At 39.3% G+C, this 24,266-nt stretch overlaps 1 protein-coding gene across 1 annotated transcript in view; it reads left to right on the plus strand.

The window, feature by feature from the left end:
• Positions 1-15,637: 15,637 nt before the first annotated feature.
• Pik3c2g (phosphatidylinositol-4-phosphate 3-kinase catalytic subunit type 2 gamma) overlaps positions 15,638-24,266 on the plus strand; it is a gene marked incomplete in the record, with an annotated part of 355,213 nt that continues 346,584 nt past the window's right edge. The window contains 4 exon segments of the mRNA NM_207683.3: positions 15,638-15,649; positions 17,881-17,952; positions 19,469-19,726; positions 23,378-24,131. Coding sequence (NP_997566.2) covers positions 23,454-24,131 — 678 coding nt within the window.

Raw genomic sequence — 24,266 nt, forward strand, 5'->3', positions numbered from 1 at the left:
TCTCTTCCTCCCTCCCCCTCTCTCTTTTTCCTGTCCCTCACTCCCTTCCTCTCTCCCTCTTGAGAGGAATGAAGTTCCAATCATGCTGTTCTGTGCACTGCAGGCCCTGCACAATGAGTCCGAGAAACTATCAACTTCATAAAACCCCTAAGACATTGAGGCAAAATTAGCATGTCCTCTTCAAACCATGGCATACACCATATTGTGTCATGATAACAGAAAGCCACCATGCTTATCTATCAATAAGAGAAGGCATGCACAAGAGAGGCACAGTGTTGAAACCTAAACATTGTAAGTATCTTCTCACTGGCAACTTTGAGTGAACATAATTTGGAAATTTCTATGATCTTCATTTGTACTCAAGAAATCTCTCTTAGGAGCAATTGAAATAAAGTTAAACAGAAGACAAAAGAGGAAGGGACAACAGACGGCATCCCACAGCCTACAGCCTACTTTTGGCTGATCGTCCCTTACCTGGAGCCAAGTATGTATTGACTGGCGTTGTCTCAAAGTTCCCACACAGGGCTCAAATCAACAGCAACCCAGCCTACTTAGCTGCAGTCTTTTAAAATGTTTTTACTTAGAAGTTGTTCCTTTGTAAATTTACTACGTGTTCTGAGGTGAAGAAAGTAATGCTTATCATTTTCCAGACTTAAAATAAAATTGAACACGTTGATTTGTAGCCTCTTGGCGGACCAGACTTACAGACTCACCTCAGCCCCTGGCTCTGGAGACCACTGAGTCATTCTCTCTATATGCAAAGAGGAGCTTACTTGATTTAAGGAAGAAAATATCTACCTTATGGCTATATTTCCAACAGCATGTCTCTGTGCCCCACTGTTGGGAATCCTTTGGCATAAATTCTTCATGACACACAGAAGCTAACTCATGTTTAGGATTGTGGCTGCAACCCTGAATTCATCATGTCAGTGCAAACCCTCCTTTTCCATATGGCCCTCCAGGCTGATGAAAATTAGATTCTTAAACAAGTCAAACCAGTCAGACAGGGACACTAGCTACTAGCCAAAGCGTCAGTAGAAGGTGTGTTAGACCTGTGTTCTCTTCCATGAGTCCTGAAGAGAAGTGAGATCATGTGCAACTTCAGAGAGAGATTTACTTCAGGTAAGAGATTCAAATGAAATACTTCCTGTCTTAAAAACACAGGAAGATAAATACAAATGATACAAATGTATTATTGCTTCAAGCTGTTGACAGGTTGCATAATGTTTCTGCTCTATTTTGTAATGGAGATCTGTCATGTTATTCTCCCTAAACTGAAAGGCAAATTCTTCCCTGCTTTCTGTCGATATCCCCATACCTGCTGATCTCCTTCTCTGTCTCTACCACTCCTTTACTCCCTTTCTGTCTCCTCTTCTTGCTCCTCCTGTCAGGCTGGTACATGCCTGATTCCATTAATATTATTCGTCTTGTCTCTTAAGTGATCCTAAGACTATTTTTCTGAGAATAGCAAGCTACAATGAGTCCTATCTGCTGGTAGACTTTCCTTCACGTTCATACTTTCAAGTCTGCTGTATCCCCACTGATACTACAAAGAGAACTTATTGTTTAATAGAAGGAGTGTCCTAACAAACTGGCAGACAATTGTGGGAAGAAGAGTGGTTTCTGCCTAGTTTCTGTCTGTCACTCCTACTAGGATCTTGCTGTCTCTTGTTTTCCAACTTCTTTTCTAGGAAACCTGGGGCTAATGCATGCCCCAGGTCCTCCCATCTGTCTTAGCAAGCACTTGCTTTTCTAATGCTTGGGATTGAAAAAAAGAAATGAGACACAACCCATTCCTTACAACTAACCCTTATATGTGGCATATGTACAGTGCTCATTTTGGAATGAATTGGCAAATGCAAATTTGTCTCAGGTTAGAAGAACAGGGAGAGAGAATGAACACATGCCACACCCACACACATTGCTAATAACACAATTCAGAAAGACTTTCTCAGTCCAACTCAGTGTCTCATCCAGTGACGTGCTTCTTGTCCTCTGTCATGTCCACTTGCATTTTGGACAGCTAGGAAACAAGTCAGTGAAATGAACATAATGGAACTGAACTATGATGGAACTCAGAGAGAATGAGAGTTGAAGGGAAAGGGAGAGGGAGAGGGAAACGGGGAGAGGGAGGTAGAAAGGGGTAAAGGAGGAGTGAAAGGGGGAGGGAGAGGAAGAACAGGGAGAGGAAGGAGAAGGAGAGGGGGAGGGGAAGGAGGAGGGCAAAGGAAAGGGGGAGAGGGAAAGGGGAAGACAGAGAGATCTTTATGCAGTGCTGTAGAACAATGCTCACTGACTCACTGATTCTAGGTCCCCAGACCATGATCTTACAACCCCTCGTCATAACTGATTTCACTTTTCATGAGGCAGCCTTCCCTAATAAGCAAAAATTAATATAATTCTCACAATGCCTAGAAAAGATGACAAGTCATTTCCTATCTATAAAGTTTTTGCCTATTTCCAACTAAATTATTGCTTTTATTCCAAATTTATGACCCAATGAAACAACAGGCAGACAGTCATGACAAAAAGAATTTTAATTCATTTCTTATAAATATTTTCAGACTATCAGTTCTTAGCAATAATTCTTTTATAAATAATATATGGATTTAAGTCATTTTCATGATTTCTTTTTCTGCTGAATATTTAGTTTTCTGTCTTCTGTTTTTAGGATTTATCTTTAGTTCCAGAGTCAGGGTAGAAGTGTTGTGTATCTCTGAACTTAGCCAAACGAAACTTTTTTCTCTTGGAAATTTTTTCTCAATTAAGTATTTTTTACACTCCATATTTTATTCCCCACCCCACCCCATCCACCCTCTGACAGTTTCACATCTACACCTCCTTCCCAAGCCCCTGTCTCTCCATGGATGTCTCCACCCCCCCCCCACCCCACCTGACCTCTAAACTCCCTGGGGCCTCCAGTCTCTTGAGGGTTAGGTGCATCATCTCTGAATGAACACAGACCCAGCAGTCCTCTACTGTGTTTTGCTGCCTGTTTGGTTCTCTTGGAAATTTTATTCCTAAATTTTTCAGTCTACTTTAATTTCCCCCTTTGTGAATTATGTAGGAATCTTTTTAACATTTAAGAACATATGAGTCTTTTGTTTTTTTACTACACCAGATTTAGCAGGACTAGCCCCTTCACTGGCTTTGGATTATATTACTACTAGCCAAATGTCAGATTCTCTAAGCAATTCTTGTCCTTGGAAACAAAGTATAATAACTAATCATTTGATATCATTTGATATCATTTGATATGCATTTGATATGCATTTGATATGCATTTGATATGCATTTGATATGCATTTGATATGCATTTGATATCCATATGTGGCCAGTACATCAAACTAATGAACTAGATCTGTCAAATTTTCTGTGTAGCGAATGACACTTTGCCTGATTTATCTATAGATCTAAGAAAATGGATTTATTGGTGCAACAAATGGTTGCCATGTATGTTTTGAGAATCTTAGTTTTAGGCCCACACCTAAAGTGCCAACATAGCAAATAGTGTTCCCTTCTAAATTCTACATGTTTTTGCTGTAACCCTGTTTCCTCTATCTTAAATATGACTGTAGAAGCGCACTGCTATGGCTTTTGTTACTAATTACCTAGGATATTTTTTCTATGTTTTTAATTTTAAGAAATCTTTATGCTTTTCTTTCTGGTAGATCCATAATTAATTTTCCACTTCGGTAAAAAATAAATACAACTTCACGATCTGTAGATTGTGTATGTTATCTGCATTTGCTTTAAATTCATTTAGTTGAAATACATGTATTTTAATTTCTTTATATAATTCTAATTTATGTAAATATATAAAATATATAGATAGTAATATATTAATTATATATTATATTGTTATATATTGTATAATCATGAATATTTTAATTATACTACATATAGTTATATGATTGTCACTAACTAATATGCTGTATGTTAGTGTATATCTATTGATATATGTTAGTATTACGTATTTTACTTCAGTTAACTTAAAATACAACAAGGCACTTGACAAACACACCCTTACTCACGTTAGGTAATTCTCCCGGTTTGATTGGCTTACGTCTTTTCACAGAGCTGTCAGGAAGTGATATTGCTATGGCACATCTTAACATGCAGGAAGTGACATTCCTGTCTAAAACCTGAACATGGATGTGTTCTGCAGAAGCCTAAAACTATGACTTTGCTTCTTCCTGAACAATAAAAGGAATTCTGAAGATTGGATACCCCAGACCTAACTCACCTGGATATTGCCTGTGATCTAATTTCCAAATCTAGTTACCTTGACAACTGTCTTCCTTAGAGTCTACACAGTGTCATTCTCACCTCCTAGGAGTGAAATAATGCCGTAAACATTGGTTTAATTCTCTTGTTGCTGTGTGTACTTCAGTGTGTTCCTGTATGTCCGTATGCCCCTAGGGAGTCACTCTAGAAGATTCTCTAAAGAATTTAAGAGCAAACATTCCTTGATTTATACTTTGACAGCTTTGTCTGTGGTTAATACCATTCCTTAGTTACACACTAGCCATTTGCCACTTTCCCAAAGGCTTTCAACTTCCTCTGAAGGTACACACAGACTTAATAGATGCTATCAGGGGTATTTTAATAAATTTTATATTGGTTTTATACAAGAGCATGGGAAAAGTTTATCTGTGAGTAGCCACCCAGATAGTACTTTCAGATTGTACTATGCTCATGTAGTGGAAATCTCTCAATTGATCACACACACACACACATACACACACACACACACAATCTCCTTTTCTAGCTCATATATAGCATGCTAAATCATTCCCCTATCGATAACCTTTACCATATGGGGGAAATTTGGGCACCATACAAGCAGAAAACCCTTGGCTGTGACATTCAATCTTGTGTGCTCTTTCCTGAGGACACAAGAAGGAATGTCTATGCTCTCCACATAGAAACACCAATGACGAATTTGCCCTGAATAAGTTCTTTGCATTAATTAATTAATTAATGCTCTTGCAGTTAGAGAGTCTCACATGAAGACCAAGCTGCACATTTGCTACATATGTGTAACGGGCCTAGGTCCAGCCCATGCATGCTCTCTGGTTGGTGAGTCTCTGTGAGCCCTTATGGGCCCAGGTTAGTTGATTCTGTAGATTTTCTTAGGGTATGCTTGACCCCTCTGGCTCCTTCCTCTCCCTCTTCCACAGGACTCCTCAAGCTCCACTTAGTGTTTGGCTGAGGGTCTCTACATTTGTTACAGTTTCTGCGTAAAGACTCTCTGATGACAGTTATGCTAGGCTTCTGTCTGCAAGTATGAACAGGCTATCATTAATAGTATCAATGGTGGGCTATCTCTCCAATGACCTGGGTTTCAGGCTGGCTCAGTCATTGGTTGGCCATAACCAAAATTTCTATTCCAAATTTGTCCCTGCATATCTCATCGGCAGGAAGAATTTTGGGCCTAAGTTTTTGTGACTGGTTTGGTGTCCCCATCCTCATCCCTCCATTGGAAACCTTGCCTGACTACAGAAAGTGAATGTTTCAGGTTCCATATCTTCAATTGCTAGGAGTCTTAGCGAACCTTACCCTCAGATTCCTGGTAGATTTCTTTATCCTAGTTTTCTAGCTCATCCCAAAGACCCCCCCATCCAACTCTTTCAGTTCTCTCTCCCAGATCTACCCCCCTATGATCTCCCCAAGCTTAACCTCACTTGTTCTCCTCCCACCTCCACACCCTCCCACTTCCCTCCATCCATCCACCCCAGGTGTCCATATTATTTCTTCTTAGTGGGATGCAAGCATCCTCCCTTGAGTCCTCCTTGTTTCTTAGCTTCTTTGGGTCTGTGAATGGTAGCATGGTTATCTTATACTTTACGGCTAATATCCATTTATAAGTGAGTATATATCATGGTTGTCTTTCTCAGTCTGTTATCTCACTGAGCATGATTTTTTTTCTAGCTCATTCCATTTACCTACAAGTTTCTTGATGTCATTTTTTTAAGAATAGCTAAGTAATACTCCACTGTGTAAATGTGCCATATTTTCTGTATCCATGATCCAGTTGAGGTACATCTACATTATTTCCAGTTTCTTGCTATTATGAATAAAGCTGCTATGAACATAGTTGATTAAGTGTCCTTGTGGTATGGTGGAACATCTTTTGGGTATATGCCCAGGAGTGCTATAGCTGGATCTTGAGGTAGAATTATTCCCAGTCTTCTTAGAAACTACCAAATTGATTTCCAGAGTGGTTGTACCAGTTTGCACTCCCTCCAGCAATAGAGTAGTGTTCTCTGTGCTCCACATCCTCAGTGGTATGAGCTGTGGCTTTAGTTTCTAATCTTAGCCGTTCTGACAGGTATAAGATATGACCTCAGAGTGGTTTTGATTTGCATTTCCCTGATGGCTAAGGATGTGCTTCATAGCCATTAGACATTCCTCTGTACAAAATTCCCTATTTTAGAATGTACCCAATTTTTAATTGAGTTATTTTGTTTGTTGATGACAAACTTCTTGATTTCTTTATCTATTTTTGATATCCGTCCTCTGTCAGATGTAGTGTTGGTAAAGATCTTTTCCCATTCTGTAGGCTGCTCTTTTGTCCTATTGACAGTTTCCTTTGCCTTACAGAAGCTTTGCAGTTTTGTGAGGTCCCCTTTATTAATTGTTGATCTGAGTGCCTGAGGTATTGGTGTTCTGTTCAGGAAGTTTTCTCCTATGCTAGTGTGTTGGAAGCTGTTTCCTATTTTCTCATCTATCAGATTTAATGTATCCTTTTTTATGTTGAGCTGTTTGGTCCACTTGGACTTGGGTTTCATGCAGGCTGTAGATGTAGATCTTTCTGCATTCGTCTACATGCAGACATCCAGTTACACCAGCCACATTTGTTATACATTGGAAAGCAGAAGATAGTTTCTGCTTTCCAATGTATAGTCTTAGATTCTTTGTAAAGAATTGGGTGTCCATAGTTGCATGAGTTTACTTCTAGGTCTTTGACTCCATTCCATTGATCACCCTGTCTTTTTATGCCAATACCATGAGGTTTTCTTTTACCATTGTTCTGTATAACAGCTTGAACTCAGGGATAATAATATCTCCAGAAGTTCTTATATTTTACAGGAGTATTTTATCTATCCTAGGATTTTTGTTTCACCATATGAAGTTGAGTATTACTCTTTCAAGGTCTGTAAAGAATTGCTTTGTAAGTTTGATGGGAATTGTCTCTAGGTTGCTTTTGGTAAGGTGGACATTTTTACTATATTAATCCCATAAATCCATCAGCATGGAATATCTTTCCATCTTCTGATATCTTCTTCAGTTTCTTTCTTCAAATACTTCAAGTTCTTGTTATACATGTCTTTCATTTATTTGTTTAGAGTTACAACAAGATTTTTCTTTAGTATTTGTGGCTATTGTGAAGAGCATTGTTTCTCTAATTTCTTTCTCAGCCCCATACACTTTTGTGTAAGAGAATAATATTGACTTTTTAGTTAATTTTGGATTCAGCAACTTTGCTGAAGGTGTGTGTAAGTTGTAGGAGTTCTCTGGTCAAATTTTTGTGTCACTTATTTATACTATCAAATCATTCCTGCAAATAGTGACACTTTGACATCATCTTTTTTAATTTGTATCCCCTTAATGTCTTTTAGTTGTCTTATTGCTTTAATTAAAACTTCAGGTACCATATTGACTAGATTTGGAGTAGATAACCTTGTCTTGTCCTTGATTTTAGTGGAACTTTTGTAAGTTTCTTTCCATTTAATTTGATGTTGGCTGTTGGCTTGCTGAATATTGCTTTGATTGTTTAGGTAGATGCCTTGAACCCCTGATCTCTCTATGACTTTTAAGGTGAAGGGGTGTTGTATTTTGTCAAAGGCTTTTTCAGCATCTAATGAGATGATCATGTGACCTTTTTTCAATTTGTATATATGGTGGTTTATGTTACTGGATTTTGTATATTGAATCATCCCTACATCCCTGAGATGAAGTCTACTTGATCATGGCAGATGTGTTCCTAGATTCGGTTTGTGAGTTTTGTTTTGTTTTTGTTTTTTTGTTTTTGTTTTTGTGGGTTTTTTTTTTTTTTGCAATAGTGTTTATAAGAGGAATTGGACTGAAATTCTCTTTCTTTGTTGAGTCTTTGTATGCTTTAGTTATCAGGGTGACTGTGGCATCACAGAATGAGTTCAGCCATGTTTCTTCTGTTCCTATTTTGTGAAATAGTTTGACAAGTATTGGTATTAGTTCTTTTTTAAAAGTGGTAGATTTCTGCACTAAAACCATCTGGCCCTGGATCTTTTTTGGTTGGAAAATTTTAATGTCTGCTTCTATTTCCTTAGAGACTATAGGGTTTTTAAAATAGTTTAACTAATAATGATTTAACTTTGTTAATTGGTATCTATGAAGAAAAATATTCATTGCAATTAAAATTTCTAGTTTTGTGATGTAGAGGTTTTTAATGCAAGACCTAAAGATTCTTCGGATTTTCTCAGTATGTTTATGCCCCCCTTCCATTTCTGACTTTGTTAATTTGTATATTTTCTCTCTGCCATTTAGTTAGTTTGGCTAAGAGTTTGTCTATATTGTTGATTTTCTCAAAGAGCCAGCTCTTGATTTCACTGACTCTTTGTATTGTTCTCTTTGTGTTTAATTAGTTGATTTTAGCCCTGTGTTTGAATATGTCCTGTCATCTACCCCTCTTGGTATGTTTGCCTTTTTTTTTTTCCCAAGAGCTTTCAGGTGTGCTGTTAAATTGCCAGTATGGGTTCTCTCCAACTTCTTTATGAAGGCAATTAGTGTTATCAACTTTCCTTTTAGAACTGCTTTCATTGTGTCCCCTAAGTTTAGGCATGCCGTGGTTTCATTTTCATTGAATTCTAGAAAGCCTTCCCCATCCCTTGAACACTGCTGGTTGAAAGTCTGTTTTATTCGATATTAGAATGACTACTCTAGCTTGTTTATGCTTGGAAAATCAATTTCCAGCTCTTTACTCTGAAGTAGTGTCTGCCTGTGTTGCTTAAGTATAAACTTGTGTGCAGCAAAGTGATGGATCCTGTTTACCCATCCATTTTGTTAGCCTGTGTCTTTTTATTGGGGAATTGAGACCACTGATATTGAGAGATATTAATGACCAATGATTGTTAATTCCTGTTATTTTGATGTTGGCAGTGCAAGTGTGTGCATGAACACACATGTTTGTGTATGTAACAGGAAGGGGATCTGTACTTCCACTCTTTTGGTTTTGCTGTTGAGGAATTATTTATTTTCCTGGGTGTAGTTAGCCTCCTTGGGTTGAGATTTTCTATCTAGGGCTGGACTTGTGGATAGATATTGTCTAAATTTAATTATGTCATGGAATATGTTGTTTTCTCCATTCATGATAATTTAAGAGTTTTGTTGGGTATAGTAGTCTGGGCTGGCATCTGTGATCTCTGTTGCCAGAGACCATCTGTCCAGGCCCTTCTGGCTTTTAGAATCTCTGTTGAGAAGTCAGATAGAATTCTGATAGGTCTGCCTTTATATGTTGCCTGGCCTTTTTCCCTTTCAGCTTTTAATTTTCTTTCTTTGTTCTGTATGTCTAGTGTTTTGGTTATTATGTGACAGGAGGACTTTCTTTTCTGGTCCAATCTATTTGGTGTTTTGCAATCTTCTTGTATATTTATAGGCATCTCTTTCTTTGGGTTGGGACATAAAGTTGGGAATAGCCCAACTCTCACTAGAAAAAAAGGGAGCTACTTGAAGGACCAGCACAGAGAAGAAGAAGGAGGAGGAGGAGGAGGAGGAGGAGGAGGAGGAGGAGGTGAAGGAGAAGGAGAGGAGGAGGAAGAGAAGGAGAAAAGGAGAAAAGAAGAAGAAGAAGAAGAAGAAGAAGAAGAAGAAGAAGAAGAAGAAGAAGAAGAAGAAGAAGAAGAAGAAGAAGAAGAAGAAGGCGGCAGTTTTACAGGGAGAGTTTTACAACAGAGACAGGTTGCAGAGGGGAACTAGTTCGACACAGGTAAAGAGAGAAAGAACCAGAGAATGAGGAGCCAGAAGATTAGAACAGATTGTTAAGAGTTAGTTTGAGGCCAAGAGGACCAAAATGTCAGAATCCAGGAAAGAAGCAAGGATGTATCAGCTAGAACGGAGAGGAGTTTTGAGCCAGAACAGCTGAGTTGAACCAGCTATCCAGAATTCAGAAAGAACTAGAAAGGGTGAGCTTATTCAGCAGTAGGTCTCAGCGGCTAAAACCATTCAAGGCCTAGAGGACTAGATTGTATGGAGGCTAGACACTTCCGGGACTAGGCCTAGGTTAGCAGAAAGGAAAAGTAAGCCTAGGAGACGATAATCACATCAGACGCATAAAAGTTACATTTACCTGGGTAGGCAGTGGTGATGCACATCTTTGATCCCAGCACTCAGGAGGCGAGGCAGGTGGATATCTATGAGTTCGAGGCCAACCTGGTCTATAGAGTAAGTTCCAGGACAGGCAGGGCTACACAGAAAAACCTTTCCTGTCTCAAGAAAGAAAACAAACAGACAAAACCTTGTTTTCCTGCAGAACTGTGAAGTTTTTCCTAATAATAAAGCAGTAAAACTGACTCTACTCCCCCTCTCTTTCTGCACTAAAGTGATTAAACGTTTTTCTCTTTCCTAAGTGGGTATGCACCACTATTTGTGTGGGGATAGGACAGGCATGTTTAGAGTTATCTTTTTATCTGCACTGTTATCCATCTCTAGTTATTTTTAAATTTACTTGGAGATTCTTGGTTAGAAGATTGATCTCTCTCTTAAAATTATAGCATTACGGTTTATTCATGTCCATCTCCGGCTCCTTCTCTGCTGGCGCACGAATCCTTTAATTTTTTATGATAAACCCATATCCATACTTCATAAAGTATTGATTTAATTAATATTTAAGTCCAAGATTATATTTTTAAGTTTTGATTGTTACCTCATTATGCTCCATTTTGCAATTTCCTTTATAACTTAAATTTTCATTTCAATGATATTTTGTAGTTTATGTTATACCTTGTTTCATAAAATGTATTGTTTCTTAATTTTCAAAGAATATATAGCTAAAGCTTTATGCTATTTCCTCAAGCAAGTATTTTTAGGTCTAATATTTTCTTTTTGTCTGTGTGTATGTATGTGTGTGGATTGGTGTAACTATACAAGTTCAGCTTTGCATGTGTTTCTGCATGCTTACACACATGCAAGCATGCACACCTGTGAGTGAGTGTGTGTTTGTTTGTGTGTGTGTGATTATGTTTTGAGACATAGTCTCACATGCAGGTTTGACTGTCCTAGAACACACTGTGTAAAGCAGACTGGCTTCAAGAGTAGTGTCTACTTTCTCCTCTTCCCAAATATTAGGATTACATACTGCGCGACAAAGCCTGTCAGACAGTACATTCTTAACAATCACATTACTTCTTTTTTAAGAGAAATTTTGGCTCACACCTTGCATATCCCAAAGGGCTCTGAACCCCTGGTGAGTAGGTTGGACGCCAGTGACATGAGACACATGGAGCAAAACTCACTTTACTTCTTAAAGAATATGTATGCATCTGTGATGACATTTTCTCTAATTACTCATGCACTGCGAATGACTATCTTCTTCATCAATTACCCATATCACTTGTAGCTCATTCTGTTTCTTTTTATTATTTTATTTGCCTAGCTTTTGTTAGACCAGCCCTCCAATAATTTAAGCATGAAAAACTAAAAATGAAAATATCCTTCAACTATTTTCTTGTCACTAGCCATAACTTAACTTCTTTCTGAGTTCTGGGCATCCCTTTTATTGATTTCTTTTGTCCAGATAATTGCTTTGAGCAGATAAGCTTACTCTATGTAACTAAAAACAATACAGATTTGTCTTGCCAGGACTGACCCTGTTCTGCACTCTTCATTTTTATACTAAAAATTTATCTCCCTCCCCAGAAGGGGCAAACTAAATAATAGGCAATTATTGACACTGTGTATTTTACATTAATGCAAATTTTAGTCATTGAAACCATACAAGAAGGGGTTGGTGACTGCCATTGAAGGAGGTTACAGTCTGCATGATAACAGATGCAGAAAACAGATCAGAACTTACCCTTCCCAGCCACAGTGAGCAAGTTGTCAGCCTGCCAGCATTTCAGGCCTGGAATTCCTTCAGGTAATCAAATAAGTTGCAGCCAATGTAGTGTGCACATGTGTGTGTGTGTGTGTGTGTGTGTGTGTGTGTGTGTGTGTGTGTGTGTGTGCATAGGGGGTGGTATATGTTTCTTCAATTTCTCTCTGATCTATTCTGACTTAACATATGGTATAAAGTGGATTGACAAATGCTTGCCAGTCTTTGCAGCCACTGACGCTAAACTATAAATGGAGTCTAGCTTCTTCATTAGAAGATTTTTGATGAATTGAATCATATTAATAGGCATATGACATTCTAAAGAAATCATGTCACATCTAAAGATTATGACAGGGAGCTAGACTTTGCAGGTTGTTTTATGGTTTTGTTAAGCTGTCCCCTTGTGTTCTTCCTTCAAATTTTGTTCTAATTCATTGGGAAGACAGGTTGTATTCTACAAAGAAATTCTGTGTAGTATAAATCATTTTTATTAGTAAAATAAAATTCTTTCTAAAAATGGTAAAGTAGACAATAGATTCACATTATTACCAATTTTTGCTATAGTCACCCTCTGAGAGTTCTCTAAGATCTTTCATGCTGGCACTAAATCTGTCATTATGTCTTTGTATTTCAATTGAAATATTGATTACATAAGCATATTAGCATTTTGAATACTTAAGTGACCTAGAAATTCAAGAATATTTGGTGAAGAGGCTGGCACATCTCTAGCTGCTAGGACAGCCATCAAAGCTGTACGTTGTGACAATCTCCTTCCCCTCCCTTGTGTTTGTGGACTCAGCACAAAGATGTTCCGTGCCCATGAGTTCTGCACGGCCACACAGCACTTCCCACCCGTACTGCTCCATGAGGTTAATTTATGAGATAACGCTGTCTATCAGTTTGATTCCAGACCCATATTCAAGCTCCTCCAAGAAGAAAAATAACACTGAATTCTTTTTCCTCCACTTCCATTCTCAGGCAAATATTTACAGTGAGAACCTTTTATAAAGATGAAAATTTTTCTACAACACATTAATATTTAACAGTGATGCTACAGCCAGACAGAAACAAACATGAATACAGTACCCATACATGTGCATGTGCAGATATGGGTGCACACACATGCATGTCTATGTGCGCACACACGCACAAATGCATACGTATACACACATGTGCACATGCATACATACACATAAATACTCTTCCTGTTTTAAGGATCGTATATAAAATCATGGAACTGGGTAGGAAAGGCAAAGCATTCTCTAATTTACAATTAGAGAATATGGCAGATCAACATAAAATGACAGGAACTTTTTGTCATACACTGACAAGTTGCATTGTCTAGAATGACTGCCCCTAATGAAAAGTACTTATACTATCTCTTTATCAATAATGAATCTGAGTTGTAGGAAGTTGATTTAGAGCAAGGGGTGCACCTGTGAGTGGAAGTGAAGGTGAGTTTCCTGACCCCCATCCTTCTCATTTCTGTCAACGCCCTGTTACCTTAGAGCAAACATTAAGCACGCATTGCTTCTTTGCACATTGTACCCAGACGCCAGAGAAACATTGGATCCGGCACAAGGGCTATTGCTATCTCCCAGTAAAATATTTATGGACTTCATTTAGGGCTCATTTAAATAGAGTTATCAAAGGGTACAAATAGGGGCTAAGCAAGGTGATGCAGTGATACAGCTAGCAATCTCTAGGGATGCTAAGGCAAGAGAATCAACAAGTTCAGGGTTAACATGGGCCACACTGAGTTCAAGACTATCCTGGACCACATAGGGAGACTTTGTCTCAAGAACTCAAAATAATAAAAATAAAAATGAATCAAACATCAACAAAGAGGAATAGTAATCTTGGGCCAGGATTCTGTGACACACCTACAAAATGGTTTGTAGTTTTACTGGCATTCTCTTTGGCTCAAAACGCCAGGGGACAATCTGTCATCAGAAATTTACAATGAAAAGATTTACTCCTTTTAAAGAGAGATCACGTTTTTAAAGAAACACATTTGAACTCATCAGATTTTGCTGAGGGACATATCAATTCTGTATATCACCAAAAGAACATTTTAAAAATATTTACATACAATTTTCAATGTAATTTAAAGAACTGCCCTGAACTGACTAACCTGTCCCACATCTGAAAGCATGGGGTCATTAGAGTCATGTCTCTGTTGAGATCTAATCTACACAAGATGCCTTGCCTCCTTCATTTCCTTCTCATGCCTCCTCCCTCTTCTAAGGGGCGACTGAGGTTTTCTTGGGCACCTGTTCATTTAAAAGAAAATCAAGACCTGTATCCAAAGCAAGGAATAGGAGGCAAGCCCACATTCCTGCATCCCATTGTTACAGTCCAATGAGACAGTGTAACAGCCCTCTCTCTGGAGTCTTGTGACACCCTTATGCACATGTCTGTATACATGCTGACATCTTATCATGTCTTCCAAGTCTACCACGAACTTTTGCTTGCAGTTGCCTGTGGGTCAGCATTTTTATTTCACATTCCAACTTTGCCCTGTTGTGGTAGCTCCTACTTATAGTTTCAGAGCTTGAAAAGCAGAGGCAATAGGATTGCCATGAGTTCAAGGCCAGCCTGAGATACGGATTTTAGAAGAGTGAGAGAAAGAGGAAAAAAAAGAGATATAAAAACATGTGAGGTCTTAAAATATTAGAGTTTTCAATGACAGTTAACTAATTACATATATTTATCGTTATCAACCCATGGATTTAAACATATCTGGCATATGTAACTCATTTTCTATTGTTACAGTTGTGCCTCAAAATGGGGAAGAATCTATTTCAGTTAAAGAGCACCCTTTAATCCTTCATTACATTCTTCACTCACAGAATTATGGTATATCCCAGCTTACTTCTTGCAACATTTACCCTGATATCAGCTTATCTCCCAAGTGATATGGATTTTGCTCTTTTTGAAAATAATATTTTAATTGCATTTATTTGTTGATCATGTATATGTGTATACACATGAATGCGTGCATGCACACCACAGCAAGTGTGTGGAAGTCAGAGGACAACTTGTGCTAGTCTGTTCTCTCTTTCTACCCTGTAAGTCACAGGGATTGAACTCAGGCCCTCAGCCTTGGCAGCAACTGCTGAACCGTCTCATGGCCCCCAGCCCTGCCTTCTAGATATTAACAATTCTCATTGCTACTGATATGTGTCCTATTTGTAGTGCGTTTTATGTCCTATTTAAGGGAAAACTGTGACTCTGAATGCGTAGGCAGGGAGATAAAGCATAGGGACTTGTTCACTGCATAAATTCACCATGATAAGTTCAGGTCTAATTTTTCACTTCAGAGAATATTAACTGTCATGGATATGAGGGATTCTAAGACCATTTGGCAGTTTTATCTGATATCACATAAAATAATAAGCTGAGGATAACAACAACAAATAGGATCATTCACGATTATTAAAGGCTTCAAAATGGTAAAGTCTCTATTTCCCCCACTAAATGAATCTCAGTTGCATCAACAGTGTCAGAGAGGGCAGCCGTATGGAAGCACAGTTAAAATATCTAAGCATCTAAGTTGTCTAGAAACACATGAATGTATTTAGTGGTCATGGCTGTGATTTGCATGTGTGTTTTGTGTCTGATACGACCTCAGAGTTCATCTATTAAAATGTATTTCCTACTGTGAGTTATTTATTGTATGGGTATAAAGTTGATATGACTGTGGTGGTGAAAGTGGGGACTTCAGAAAGTGAAGATTAACTGTTATTATCTTGGCCCCTGGTGGATTTATGTGAAGGGACACACATACATGTGCACACTTGCACACACACACACACACACACACACACACACACACACACACACACACCTTTTCTTATCCTCTTTTGCTCTAGGGCTTTTCCCTGAGGGAAGACCATTACCAGATACAGGCCTTATTCTCACATTTGCCAAAACATGAGACAATACAAACCCTCTATTTGTGTAGCTTCAAAATCTATACAACTGCTATTGCTAACAGAAGAGGAGCTTGCATCTTCCTAGCTGTACTTACATTGATGTATCAGTCATTTTGATTGCCCAAAAGTCATTCCCCAGGAGTTTATAAATAACATGTCTTCCCTAGCCATGACAAGGTGGGAAGTTTTAATTATCCTTTTAGGTTCTAGGTCAATTTTCTTCCCTTAAATATATCATATCTCAGATCTCCATTTTCTTGCACATTGTATTGCTGTCAACATCTGAAGACACTAACTCTCCTAGGGTGTTTGAAACTGTGTAGGTGGTTTTTACTCAATAACTCAGCACCAAGGGCAGCTTGCTGTTGACATATTGTTTGCTCCTTCATTTGCTTCAGCTTTCTCCTTCTGAGCTTTGCACCTCCTCTGTCTCATCAGCTCCTGTGTGTCCTCCGCCACAGTTTTCCTTGTGGCTTTGCAAAATCAATACCCTCTGATTGGAAAACAACAGTTTGCAATATGTCCCAGTCCTGTCTAGAACTCTGTGCTGTTGAGGCTATGCAGGTTGTGTCTTCTTTGACTAACCCTCTTGCTTACACAAACAGTTTTTGTGTAAAAGAAATCTCTGGACATCAAGCAAGTTGTTGAAAATAAATTCTCAAGTTCCCTCATCTATTGCAAGCAGATTTGATAACACAAGTATGAGGGGAGGGCTATGCCTGCTTGTTGTCCATATGGAAACAGTTACCTCAACTGCTTCAAACTCTCCTTGTCCTGAGATTCTCTCTAGGACAGGCTTGTCTGACAATAGGTAAAGTATTGCTGGTTCTATCCGGTTATGTGTAAGCACTAAGCAGTTGCAACAGGCCTGTCTCTAGAGCTCTCAGGATACAGATATGCTCCCTGGCTCCCGGCTGGCCTAAAAAAAAAGGCATACTGGTAGATCATCTCTCAGAGCCTGTACACAAGAGCTGAAGGCTATCTTTATATTGCCAGTTCAATGATAAGACATACCCAAGAAATAGAATTAATTACTGTCCCAATAGTATGCACAAATAAGTTATTGAAGCCAATTTTCCATGGCATGGGCTAGATTCTTTCTGAAGTGTTAAACCTGATAAACAATAACACAACTAATAAATAAGCTTGAATGTGCTCCTAAATTTTACTGTTTTAGGACAAATAAGCTGTCCAGTATTATCTCTACCTCCCCTCCCATTTATCTACTCCTAACCCTAGCATACTAAGCATCATTATAAATTTGAGCTGTGCACTCCTGGAAGGCAGTTCACATTATCTTTTTTTTTAAATACCCTTTTGTGTGTATTATTTGACCTAAAATGCTTGAAAACTGATCCTGAATAAGTAAATGTAAAAGTTGGAAAGTATGTGTGTGAAGAGATGAATTGATTTGTTTGAGTCAAGAGAGTATCTTTTAAAAATAGTAACAGCTGTAAGTCAGACAAAGAAGCTTGAAGGAGTCTAAGTGAAGGGAGGTCTCTGTAGGACCAACCATGACCCAGAAAATGTGCAATTTGTGAAAATAATGAAGAAAACTTTCCCCCACTCCCTTTTGCCTGCAGTTGAGTGAAAACCCCAGGAGATCTTGCAAAACTTAGCATATTATCCTTTTCTAGTAAAAAATCTAAGGGTAAGATGAAGTGAAGAACACATATTATGTAAATATTAAGAATGGTGTAACTATATAGTCTACAACAAACATAGATAATATACCCCAGATTGCAATGAAGACGATGAGAGTCTAGAAGGTTAAAGTCAGAATGTTTCGATTGCATCGGGTGACGCCTACACAAACTCAGTGCAGCAGATAAAAGGCTTCGGAATTACAAATCAATCTCCCATCCCCAGGTCTTTCCAGAAGCCGTGTTATCTGTGATGGGTACATTTTCTGCATCGTTCGGAAAATACAGAAGGATTAGTGTAAGTGCCTTCCATGTGCCCTGTGCTAGTAAAATCCTTATCTGCTTTATCTTCTGCTTATTAGCATTCTAAAAATGTGGTGCAATTTTCTGTTTGTAGTTCACATAAATCCAAAATCACTTTTATTTAATCCCACTATTTAGTTTCTGTCCTGTCTTTTAAAATTTTCAGAGTTAAGAAACAAATACACCGGGAGCTTTTCGGGCCAAGGACTGACGTTTTTAGAGAGGTCCATTTTATTCTGTGTACTTTTGAGAAAATATCATCTGTGTTCCGATTCTAAATGCTAGGTTTACTTAACTGTGGCTGGCGCCCTCTTAGACACGGAGGAAGATAGAGGCAGCAGCCAGGGGCTATTTTTTGAATACTGCTTTATTTGGCCCCCGATTTGTCGCTGAGGCCAGGTAATTAATTAGCTCTCCATAAATCTGACCTCTGGCAGTGCGAGGTGAACAGTGTTGTAAGGAGTAACCATGACCACAGTTCTCCTCATAGGATACAAATGAGTAGGGTTGTCAGCTGAGGAAGACCTCTGGGTCAGGCTGTTGAAGTCAAAGATACATCTGCTGTAAAATTCTGCCTTTTGCGACAGATAAATCAAAAAGTACTGAAACAAATCACAGTTGTAACCAGAACAAGGAATTTTTTTTTTTTTTTTTTTTTTTTTTTTTTTTTTTTTTTTTTTTTTTTTTTTTTTTGGTTTTCGAGACAGGGTTTCTCTGTGTAGCCCTGGCTGTCCTGGAACTCACTTTGGAGACCAGGCTGGCCTCGAACTCAGAAATCCGCCTGCCTCTGCCTCCTAAGTGCTGGAATAAAAGGCGTGTGCCACCACGCCCGGCTAAGGAATTTTTTAATGTCACTTCTTGAAAGGGAATATATATCTACATCAAAAATGTTATTAGAGGAAATTTTAAATAACATTTTAATATGATTTATGTATATATATATATATATATATATATATATATATACATATTATATACATATATATAAAATAAAAACTACTAGACATTTTATTAATTTTTGGGGTATGAGTGTTTGCCTGCATGCATGTCTGTGCACCATGTGCATTCAGAGTCTTTGGAGGCCAGGAGAGGGCGCTAGACACCCCATTACTAGAATTACAGACAGTTGTGAGCTACTATATCTGTTTCTAGAACTGAGCCTTGGCCCTCTACAGGAGCAACCAGTGCTCTGGACTTCTGAGCCATCTCTCCAGACCCTACACCAAACTTTGTTTAATTTTCCCTTTAATACCTCATTCCATATACCTTTCAAAAATCTCTTGAAAATCCTTCTAAAGCTCTCAATCAATCTCTTATCTGAGTGTGTGGAGCAATATAAAAATAATTCATTAATTAAATGATTTTTCAATATTTTTAATGTAAAACAGTGAAAGCAAATTCTCATTATAGAAATGAGTAATGGAGAAATGAGTCTGACAGTTGATCAGCACCATTATCATCCTTTTAAAATATTTTTTTTCTGTTTTTAATAAAGTCTCATTTTTTTCCAGTTGCTGTGTTAAGTCTCACAGATGGCCATTTAGGAATAAAGCATTGGTTTTAGCTCACAGTTCAAAGCAGAGTCCATCATGATTGGGAGCTGAGGCAACTCGGCCACACCCCTTCCACAAGCAACAATGGAAGGATACATAAATGGATTCTGCTTCTTGGATCCTTTTCTCCAATTCTCCAAAGTTCAATAATAATCCATTTATGGAATGGAGCCACCCACGGTAGGCGGGAGGTCCTCATCAATTAGCACAACCAAGGTAATCTTTCAAAGCATGGCCAGAAAACCTTCCATCAATTGATAAGATTGGGGAGGTCCAGGCACTAACCGTAATGACCACCCCACATTTACTCGGGTGAGAAGGGATGATTCCCAAGCCCATCTCATGGCCATCTCTCCTTCCTTGGCTTTCTATTGTTTAATTCGCAGGCTCATTTGTGTCGCCAATACAAATGAGCATTGCGGTAGGTGAAGGGAGCAGCGTTGTAGGTACTGAGCAATAAGGAAAGCAAAAGAGCTGATGGGAGGAGAGAACAGGGAAGTGTCACGTGGGATGGCAGTGTAGTCAGTGCCACGGGAAGAGAAAAATGTGGGTGATGCTGTGTAGCCTAAGCTAGTCAGGAGCATTGTCTTTTCTCTGTTAAAATAAATAAATAGATAGCATGGACATTGGTGGCTCGTGTCTATAAACCTGGATGAGAAGAGGGGGATAAAACAAAAACAAACAAACAAAAACCTCTGTGAGGTCATCCTGGGCCATCCATGTGGTCCAGAGCTAGACCTGCTTAGAGAGTGAGATGAGAGATGCAGACAGACAGACAGACAGACAGACAGACAGACAGACAGACAGAAAGTTTGCCTAAGCCCTGATTGATGATTGTAGTGTGAAGGAATAATGCAGTTAGAAGGTGAGAGCATCCAGCCAAACCCAGGGAAATACCATCAGGAGCGAGGAGACCCATCCTGCCCACAGTTCTGGAGCCACCATGTGATGCGCCACACAGAAGGCAACTGAGTGACATAATGTGAGCTAAGAGGGAGCCCAGAGCCAGGCCATGCAGGATCTTAACAATCGTGTGGAAAATCACTGAAAATCCTGTAACCATGGGAATATGCTGTTAGTGTCTGAAATAAAACCTTAAACTGTGAAGGAAAATGAGGTCCAAAATGGGTTGCAGAGAATGCAGAGGCGGTTTGAGGGTAATATATTTCAGGGGAAGGCTGATGGCTTTAAATTGGGAGTGGACAGTGGCATACAGGAGACAGGGAGCTAGACTCGAGATGTGTTCCTATGAGAAACCAGCTGGTGGATCTTAGGACATGGGAGAATAAAGGAGAGAGAAGATTGGAAGATGAAACCTTGGTGTCTGGCTTAAGGGCTGGGTGGATGATGCCATTTAGTGCATAAAGAACAATGGAATATAAGTTGAATCTTCAGTAATTGAGATTTAACAAGCAGCTAAACTCATTCATTTTATAATGAAAATGTAACAAAATACCAAACTAGCACAAAAGAAAAGTCATTACTGTCATCTTAACTAAATATTGCTATGGAGTAGCTTAGAGAATTTAGCTGAAAAATTTCCAGTGTATTTTGAAGGGTCATTTTACACAGCCTATTTAGGCATTCAGATAGATGTGAATAACAATTTGCCAAAAGCATGCAAATTAATTATCCTGACTTTTAATTTTACCAAGTATCATAAGTGGTTTTGAACTTTATATGAATGTCACAATAAAAACAGAATGAATGGAAACACTAAGTAGGTTAAGTGATCCTCGGTGACATCATGGAAAGCAGGTGATAATTTGAACCACAGAGCAGGGCTGCAGAGATGGATCTGTGTCTGAGCATGCTTGCTGTTCTTGCAAAGGCCTAAGTTCAGTCCTGAGTGCCCACAAACAGGTGGCCCACACCTGCCTGTAACTTCAACTTCAGGGTATATGAAGCACTCTTCTGATCTCCACAGGTATCCTCACACATACCCACACCCAGATACCCACATACAAAACTACCTAAAGTCAATCTCTAGACCATGGAAGAAATGAATAGCCTACACAAGAGAATAACACAGGAGAAAATGAACTCCTGAAAGGACCAAGAAGAAAACAGTGAATTTGTAAAGGGGTGCTTGAGAAATAACAGAAAGGATTCTGAGTGTGGCTAATGAAAGATCCTGACAGAATGTAAAAGGACACAGGAGCCCTGAAATTGGCAAGATAGATGTCACTGTTGGCAGAACTAGTTTCACTGATTTAGAAAAATAGAGGTGCACAATGCTCTGGCTACTCCTTGAACCCGTGTGTCTGCCAATGTTTTGACTGTTCCTTGACCCATGTGTGTGCCCATTGATGAAGCCCATTGCCAGGTGTTTGTGATATTAGTTGCTGAGAAAGAGTCAGAAAATCTCCCCAGCAACCACAGCCCGGCCAATCCTGAGTTGCTACACCTGCACCAGACTCTTTCCTTGTACCCCTCCCATACCCATTTCTTGAGAATAGACATTGTTTAGATCTGGAAATCCCCTACTCTCCCCCTTTTCCTTTCCCCCCTGAGGGCCTATAAAAACTGGGACCTCTTTCCCCTCAAGGTTGACTCCTCTACCCCTGCGTGGGATCTGAGTTGTCCCCAGAGCTCTGGCTTTCCCCAATAAAGCCTCATGTGATTTGCAACAAGCTCGATCTATCGTGAGTTCTTGGGTGTCCGCTATTGTCCCGAGGCCTGAGTGAGGGGCTCCTTTCGGAGTCTTTCACTACCAGGAAGGAGCAAAAGGATGAGCAAGACACAGGAACGAAGGAATGGAGAATACCTAGCAAACTTTGCAATGGACCAAAGTGTTTTCAAAATGGAGAGAATTTAATGGCATGAAACTCATCTGTTGCCTCCTGTTCAGACCAGCAGAAAGGAGCGATGACACAGCATTCTTCTCAAAGAAGTTTATTCAGGAACCTTTCAACATGCATGCAGGAAAATCTCTCTCCCCTGCAATCGCAATCGCAATCCCTTTTATAACCCCATCAGCCCAGTCCACGTAACAGCAGTCCATTGGCCAGAATTATCACTTGTCATAGTCCGATCTTGCATCATGGTGCACCTGCGCAGTTTACCCAGTGGACGTGGCTTAATCAGGGTGTTTGAGGAAGTCAGGTGCAAGTCATGAGACTTGGCTGCAGTCCCAGGCGCCATCTTGGGACTGCTGCCACACCCCTTCCTCACACTCATCAAAGTGTTTAATGAAAGTAGTTCTAGAGAAGGGGATAAACGAATTTGCAATTACTTATTCTTAAGGAGTTTTGGAGGGAAAGTCTAACTACTGAAGGAGGGAAACAATTGAGACTGTGCACATGACTGGGTTAATAAGGAGAAGACTGTTAAGCTACTACTAGGCATGCGCATGCGAGTACACACAGGTTGAGAGGCTAAGGAAACACTGACCTCAGAAGAACAGTCAGTTCAAGAGCAGATGGGTTCTGTATGGATTAAAGGGACCCTTGGGTTGGAGGGATTGCTCAGTGGTTAGGAGCATGGCTGCTCTCCTACAAGACTGTGGTTGAGTTCCTAGCACCTGTATGGTGGCTTGCAGCTGTCTGGAGCTCCAGTTCTGGGGGACCTTTTGTCCTCTTGTTATGACCTAAACACCAGGGACACAAGGGTGCACATACACAAAATAATAGAGATAAAAAAAGATGTGAGGAAGACTTGTTATCTATCAAAAGAATAGTATGAATCCATCCAGTCAGTATTCTCCTTTAGATTCTCTGTGCTTTAGCCCTGATGGACTAAGTTACTACTCACCAGCCAAGTGAGCAACCCAAGCACTTGCCTATTTCCTTAACATGTTTTTTCTTGAGACTGCCTGTGTCACTAAAGACCAATTTTTGTTATATTTCTTTTGTTTTTTTTTTCTAGGAAAATTTAGAATTTCTTTTATAATATCAAGAAGACATTTGGAGCCAAATAAATCCTCTGTTACACAAAATCAAAAATGGCATACAGTTGGCAAACAGAGCCAAATCGCACTGAACCACAGGAAGATGGATCTGATACCCAACAATTTCACCATACAAACCAGCACCTTTCTTCCAGTCAAGTCAGGTTGGGTTTTGATCAGCTGGTGGAAGAGATCAATAATAAGACTCCACTGTCTGAGAGTGAAAAGGAAGAAGACACGTATTTTGTGCCAGATGCACCAAACTTGGGTTCAAAATGGCCATCCATATATGAAACACACCCAAGATACTTCAGTGAATTCACTTCTCAGAGCCCTGACTCCTCCCAGCTTCGGTTTGGAAAACTATCAGCCATTGGTTTTAATCCTGCTGTACTACCAACCCATCAGCTCATTCATGAGGGAGCTTCCTGGAGAAATCCCAGTGGAAAATATCATGGCATCGAGTATCCCAGATTCGATGCTCTACCTCCATCATCCACTGGCCAGGGTGAGTGTAATCCACAAGGACAATCAGGAACCAAACATCATAACTACTGTGGAGAACATGAAGGCAATCTCCCCCATCATCATTCATCCTACTCAATAGACTCCATACCGAATAGAGAGAAAAGAAGGAGTGGAGATGTGAACCTTGTAGAACCTTCTCTGGAGTTCTCTAAAGACTCCTTTCTACCCAGGACATCGGAGAACGTGTCAGTGGAAAGCACAGAGGTATGTGCAGTGCACAGAAATACGGAAACAAGCACTCAGTAGAGGATGGCATTAATTGGTAATAAAGTTAAATGATATCATGAAGGAAAGTCTCGTAGTATTAGTTAGAACATTTTATGTTTTCACAAATTTCAT

This window comes from Mus musculus, chromosome 6 (assembly GCF_000001635.26).
Source record: "Mus musculus strain C57BL/6J chromosome 6, GRCm38.p6 C57BL/6J".
NCBI classification, from domain to species: Eukaryota; Metazoa; Chordata; class Mammalia; order Rodentia; family Muridae; genus Mus; species Mus musculus.